Here is a 6,831-nt window from a genome sequence, read left to right as displayed (position 1 = left end):
TTTTTTTTTATTTATAAAGTTTTCCTGACACTTGGTCATCTAAACTTAAGGCTAAAAGAATATAATATTTTGACATTTTGAAAAAGGTTAACATAAAAGTATTAAATTAGTAAAATATATTAAAATTATTATTTATATAAATAGTTAATAGGATGTATAAACTATAAATATATATTAAATTCAAATTAAATAAATAAATTATAATATAATTAATTGTATGAGATTTTTCTTAGAACACTAGACAAAAGAAAAAACATTTAAGTTGATACTAATTTTGATAACTTTTTTTTGACTTTATTTTGTTTTTGAGTTTGTTGGTTTTTAGCGTAGCTGAACTGCCTCATCCTCATAGTAATGTAAAGAACAAAAATGTTGGTAACTATTTCACTTTTATGATCTCCACAAGGAAAAGTTAATTTAAAATTTCTACTTAAAAAGTCTTCACAAGTTTCCTCAAAAACATTTGGGGATTCTGCATGTTTTTCAAAACATACTTCAATCATTTGTATAATCAAGTACAGATTTTTATTTGGATGAGTTAAGAAACCCCTTGTTTTCAAATTTACTAATTCTGCCTCTGCTATTATGACTTGTCCATATTCAGGTTTTAAACTATCCAAACATTGTTTACACTTGATATTTGAGTTTAATTTTTTGTTTATATAACTGTAAACACAATATTTATATTGAAAATTAATAATAAGCTAACCTGATAATTATTTAATAATTAGGTAATCATTGATTACCCAGATAAAAAGTACACCACACAATCAAAAACAGTAGAGTTCCTGTTAAAATAGTTGTGTTCTTGGAAAATATCATCAAAGTCCCACACTCCTTCTTCTATTATTGTATCAATTTTATTTTTTAGTTTTAATACTTTTTCTTGTCTTATTGAACTTTTGTTTTCTTGATTAATTATTTGTCTTATATCATTTATTGTGATGACAGGTATGTTTTCTGTAAATACACGTGGAGCAATTTCAAAATATTTAAGTGTAAATAAATTTTTATTTTTATTAGATACCTTCTAAGATGGTACAATTTCCAGTTTTCGGAGGTTTTATCAATGAATAAACGGATAATATCCTATATAATTGTAGGTATGTTGGAGTTGAAGGGTGATCATTTGGTCCTGCAACTTGTCTGATAATCCCAAAAAATTTCTTGTAAGAAAATATTGATACATATTAATAATTAAATATTTAAATATGTTAGGTAAGTATTTGTTGATATTTGTTTTATTTTTAGTAAAGTACTGTTTATGTAAAATCATTAGTTTATAAATATTAAAAATTAAATAATACCTCTAAACAGTCTTGATTCATTTTATACGTTAAAACATATGAAAAATTGCACTCATTAAGTAGGTAATAAATTAAGTCTAACGTTGATTTTATGGTTATTCTGAGTCCATCTGCAGTCTGCTTTGTCAAAAATTCATCATCCTTAATTATATTTTTTTTTAAATTTGCCTCTCAGTTGTTCAGCCATTCTAATGCTTCTTTTAGAACCTTAAAAAGAAAAATAATATTTAAATTTTAGATATTCAAACACATTTTAAAACATAAATTAAAATTAAAATAAAATAAATAAATTTAAAACTACATTATACATTGGTTAAATTATATTATTATTTATGTTTTGAAATAGCTACTTCCCTTTTAATTTCACAAAAGCAATAAAGTTTACACATGCAACACTTAACACACAGAAAAACCTCTAAATCATGGCTATCTTTTTTTATGCCTTCTGCAGGAAATTTACGATTTAGTGCATCAAAAATATCATTAATCTTTTCTGTAAAGATAATAGTTTCTTCACATCCAGTAAATCCATCATAATTTTTATTTTTATAAAATTGAATTGCTTTTGCCATAGATCTACTAAAAACCTGAACAGAAATTGGGTGTATAAACTATAAATGTGCAATTTATCATATTTTTTTGTATAATATACTATATAAATTTATACATAATCTACTATTATATATATTTTTAATGTTTAGTGTTTAATCTGAATAATAAATAAATAAAATCTGTATATTTTTCAATACATACTTGTGATGCATATTTCACCTTCATTTTTGTTAAATTATTAAGCTCAATATGATTTTTTGTCACTTTTGGACAAACTTTTAGTAGTGTTTTTGAATCATTGTAAAAGACGTTCTCATAAAATGACCATTTTATAGGTGCTTTGGTTGAGTCAATCTAAAAAGTTTATTGTACACATCCTTGAAGAAAAACACTTATAAATAAATATAATATATTTTATATTACTCATTTCATCAATGCAAATGTAGCAGAAACACAATAAAATAAATCATCATTGTATCAATACTGATTACCAATTTGAAACTAAACCATACTATGTTAATCATAAAAATTCCTACACTTAATACTCAATTATTATTCATTGTGAATTTGTAACTGATGTCTCACATGCATATACATTTAAAATGATTGATAGTAAGTTTCATACACAAATTATTATAATTTCAAAAGCACATAGGTACCTACTATGACCAGTGTTTCTAACTGATTTTCAATTTTGTTGTACCTATGTATAATATGTTTGATTTCTATGAATTGCAGTCAAGGCACAAATTAATTAAATTTTTATAAATATCCTTACACAGTTACACTACACTATGTATGTTGGTATTTGTATTGTTTAGCAATGTTTTTGGTAAACCTAATGAGGTATGACTAAATATTGTGCCACCGTAAATGATTTTCATTGTAATAATATTATGTAAGTACTGATTATTAGTTTATCTAATACATTACATTAATTATGATGTAAAAAATATAACTAATGACTATAAGAATTGCAACGTTAAGTACAGAGTACTTATACTTATATTTATATTTATGTATTTTAATATTCTTCAAAATGCTTAACAAATAATCAATGTTCATATTTATTATTATAATTAAATTACTACTTATTGAAACTATAATTAAAAAATTGTGATTGATAGTATTAAAACCACTTTTAAAATCAAAAACTATAAGCATGTGCACAACACACTTATACATAACATGATACATTTAATTGATGTTTTATAGGCTACACAGAGCTAAATCCTATTTATTGTCTAATTTGACTGGGGTTTAATAGTCAAATATTGGAAATGGTCTTTTAATTCGATTGCAATGTATTTATAGGAACTTTATCTGTATACTATAATGTAATATTATTATGAAGGTACCTACTACAACACAGGGTGATTCATTTAACGTAAACCACTCAATATTTCCCAAAACCATTTACATTTTTCAAATTTTTTTTTCCAAAATTTTAGATCCATGCTGTTCTAGAACTATATAATTTTTTTTATTTTTCACCCCTATATTTATCAGATAAACCACTATCAACTTTTGATTTTCAAATGAAAACCTATACTTAAAATTTCATAAACTAATAAAGCTATTTTTTAATGGATTTTCACGTTCAAATTTTCATTTTTCGTTAATCCGTTAACGAGATATAGCCTCTCAAAGTTGGATGGTGTTTGTGTGTAAATACCAGTTAGACAGTAGATAGTAGATACCCTAGGATTTTTATACCGAGGTAAAAGATACTACACTTTTCAAATCAATTTATCAAGTACACTGTACCCAAAATGTATTTTATAATACTCATTTAGTTAAGGGTTTTGCATAGTTCACCCCGCTGAAAATGATAGCCGGTATTTATGGCCGTATTGGTCATAAATCATAATAATACAAATTATCAAATATAATGACCAGAAGTTAAATGTAATAGCATTCGAGCCCAAGGTGTAATAGTGATAATCTTTGTACTTTGTACCTATAGCACATACTCGTTACAATAACTGATTGTCATAGTGCTATATTATAATAAGTAATTCAGTAATTGCCAATTGGATCATAACTGTCACTTATCGCATACCTACTTACCTACTTGAGCGTATTCATCACTACCCTATACCCATTTACGATTAGATACAATAGACTAATTTTGATCAGATATTATTTTGTATTGTTCTGCTATCTTCTGTCTTCGGTCCACTCTGTGCACGGTTGTTATAAGGGTTATTATAGTACTGCCCTGCTAAGCAAAAGTGCCGTAACTCGAAAAAAAAAAAAAAATTAGATAGATACGGCATCTGATCGGTAAACACATTTTACACATTCTCTGTAGAAAAAATACCCCCAAAATCACATTAAATAGGCTACAAACACATAAAACGTTATTTAGAAACGCCGTAAGTAACTAAGAAAATTAGAACTACTAAGTAAGAACGCCGTATCATACATTTACTAAGTATAAACGCCGTAAATATTTTGATAGATACGGCATTTTTGCTTAATATTTCTATGTTCTACCCAAGTTGCGGCGTTATTGCTTAGCAATTCAATTTTTTTTCTTAAGTAACGGCATTGTATATATTAATAGTTTCTAAATTGTTATCTACATTATTATATTATAATATATTAATAGTTTCTAAATTGTTATCTACATTATTATTTGGAAAGTTTATTATTTTGTTGTATGGAATACGTAAAGATAATAATTTTATTTTGTTCTGATTATTATTTGTTAGTATATTCGCAGTCGTAGTCACGAACTCGTGAACTGTTTCTATATATTATAATTATATTGATTTAGAGTTTTATTTAAAAATATTTAAAAATGAATGTTCAAGAAGAGTTTATTTATGACCCGGATGTAAATGTCATTCCTTCTACACCTGGTAAGAAAATTAATAGAGATTTTATTATAAATTTAAAAATATAAATAATCATATGATAACATTTATGATATAGATTCTACGGGAATAATTGACGAAGAAGAGGCTTTTCTTCAACAAGGTAATACAACTTACATCAATAAAATATAAAAGTAATATTATAGGGATTTATTATAAAATTATATAATTTTCCAAATGAAATTTGAATAAAAAGAGTTTAGTTTAGATATTTTTTTATAAATTATAATTATAATTAAATTATAATTTTTATATTTATTCAGTATTATTCGGAAATTTTTAGACGATTTGATGCATACAGAGACATTAGATATTAATTCATTACCCGTGGTTTTTGAAGATGGTTTTGAATGCAATGAGAATGAAATATCTATAAGTGAAGAAGAAGAAATGTATACGAAATTTGGAGATGTAAGGAAGAGGAAAAAATATGCGATCAGCATATCTAGCAGAAAACAAAAAAAAATTGAACAGCAAAAAAAAAATCATGTAGTACAACTAGGATGTGACAGAGAAACGTGTAGATTAAAATGTATTTTAAATATAATTGAAAATAGACGCAAGGATATTAATTATCAGTATTGGGAAATGAACTGGCAAGATAGAAGATCGTTTGTACATAGCACTTGTGAAAGCTCCGAAACTAATAAAAATTCTAAAAATGAAATTACAAAAAGGAAAAATGTGTTTAAATTTTTTTTAACAAACAGTGATGGTTTACGAATTCAAGTTTGTAAACCATTCTTTTTAAGTACGTTGGGTTTTAAGAAAACTAATGATAGGGTATTAGATGTCCTTAGATCTACACCTAAAGGTAAAATTAAACCTTATATCGATGGTCGTGGAAGACAATTGTCTGTAAATAAATATAAACATTTAGATTTAGTGGAAAATCATATAGAATCGTTCAATCCAACAATTTCCCACTATCGCCGTGAACACGCGCCTAATGTACGATACTTGCCAAGCGATGTTACAATAAATTTCATGCATCAGAACTTTTTGGAAAAATATCCTGAACCTGATTTTTTTATTTCATATGCATATTATAGAGATCAAGTAAAAAAAAAAAATATCTCGTTTACTCAACTTGGACACGAAGAATGTGAGGTTTGTGAGAGTCTCAAAATTCACGAGCATTCTAAAGACCAAATGGTACCTGATTTTACTGTGTGCGCGACTTATTTAACCCACATAAAAAAAGCTAATGCTGCTAGATCATTATATCAAGAACATGCCAAAAATAACTATAACGATGAAAAGTCAATTTATTTTTCAGTCGATTTGCAAAAAATAATAATGCTACCTAGGTTAGACACTTTTAAAAAAGTTTTGTTCATTAAGCGAATTGTTGCATACCATGAAAGCTTCGTACTAGATTTTTTAAAAAAAAAATGAAAATGTCCGGAATGGCTAGACCTGAACCATTAAAAGGACCTTGTGGAATTCCTGTAGGAAAAAAAAACGACATTCTCAACAATTTGAAACAAGTCATTCCACAAAATAGGAAACAGTTTTGGGAAAATATACCAGTTCATAGTTAAAAATGTACATTTTTAAACTTTAATATAAAATAGAAATATGTTAATATAATTTAAACTAAGCTAGTAATTTTAATTTTGACAATTTTTTTAAATGCTATTTGATATGAAAAATTATTTCAATAACTAAAAATTATTATATTTTATGTAATATTATGTCATTATCAATACTTATATCTATCATTATAAATATAAAATTATTTACGGCCATTAGTTCAAGTAATTATATCTATAGACAATTATAATTATTAAGCAATAATGCCGTAAAATTGACTTACGGCGTTTTTATTTAGTAAATAGTGGTATATACGGCTTATGGCTCTAAGTAATAACATCAAAATAACTTTTATTCATGTAACATATGGATAAAAGTTTTATTTTATTATTTCATTGCATTCCTCGTCAAAAAAACTATAAAGGTGAATATGTATTATACTAAATTAATTGGGATAACAAATAATAAAGTAATAATAAAATTAAAAAAACAAACATTCATTTTTCTCAAAAATAAGAAATTGAGTTTTACGGCACTTTTGCTTAGCAGGGCAG

At 25.6% G+C, this 6,831-nt stretch overlaps 2 protein-coding genes across 2 annotated transcripts; one reads left to right on the top strand and one right to left on the bottom strand.

Moving 5' to 3' along the window:
- Positions 1 to 163: 163 nt before the first annotated feature.
- On the bottom strand, positions 164 to 1,549 carry LOC111026719. Its single transcript, XM_022304849.1, has 3 exons — positions 1,308 to 1,549; positions 1,028 to 1,166; positions 164 to 960 (listed from the first exon to the last, which is right to left on the bottom strand). The coding sequence occupies exons 1-3, from the start codon at positions 1,326 to 1,328 to the stop codon at positions 743 to 745; spliced, it is 378 nt and encodes a 125-aa protein (XP_022160541.1). The 5' UTR covers positions 1,329 to 1,549; the 3' UTR covers positions 164 to 742.
- Positions 1,550 to 4,524: 2,975 nt separating this feature from the next.
- Positions 4,525 to 6,343, top strand: LOC111026717. The gene is made up of 3 exons (XM_022304847.1): positions 4,525 to 4,726; positions 4,800 to 4,844; positions 5,025 to 6,343. The coding sequence occupies exons 1-3, from the start codon at positions 4,666 to 4,668 to the stop codon at positions 6,137 to 6,139; spliced, it is 1,221 nt and encodes a 406-aa protein (XP_022160539.1). The 5' UTR covers positions 4,525 to 4,665; the 3' UTR covers positions 6,140 to 6,343.
- Positions 6,344 to 6,831: the final 488 nt, after the last annotated feature.

The sequence above is a fragment of the Myzus persicae genome, unplaced genomic scaffold, assembly GCF_001856785.1.
Source record: "Myzus persicae strain clone G006 unplaced genomic scaffold, MPER_G0061.0, whole genome shotgun sequence".
Classification (NCBI taxonomy): domain Eukaryota; kingdom Metazoa; phylum Arthropoda; class Insecta; order Hemiptera; family Aphididae; genus Myzus; species Myzus persicae.
Note: the sequence above shows the minus strand (reverse complement) of the source record. Positions and strands in the feature narration are given on the sequence as shown.

Excerpts from the sequence above, each read along its gene's own strand:
- LOC111026719 (XM_022304849.1), bottom strand. The coding sequence starts at position 1,328 with ATGAATCAAGACTGTTTAGAG. Across the intron at positions 1,167-1,307 it reads TGAATCAAGACTGTTTAGAG|AAATTTTTTGGGATTATCAG; the intron begins GTATTATTTAAT and ends TTTTCTTACAAG. Across the intron at positions 961-1,027 it reads AAATTGTACCATCTTAGAAG|AAAACATACCTGTCATCACA; the intron begins GTATCTAATAAA and ends GTGTATTTACAG.
- LOC111026717 (XM_022304847.1), top strand. The coding sequence starts at position 4,666 with ATGAATGTTCAAGAAGAGTTTATTTATGACCCGGATGTAAATGTCATT. Across the intron at positions 4,727-4,799 it reads TGTCATTCCTTCTACACCTG|ATTCTACGGGAATAATTGAC; the intron begins GTAAGAAAATTA and ends TTTATGATATAG. Across the intron at positions 4,845-5,024 it reads AGAGGCTTTTCTTCAACAAG|ACGATTTGATGCATACAGAG; the intron begins GTAATACAACTT and ends GGAAATTTTTAG.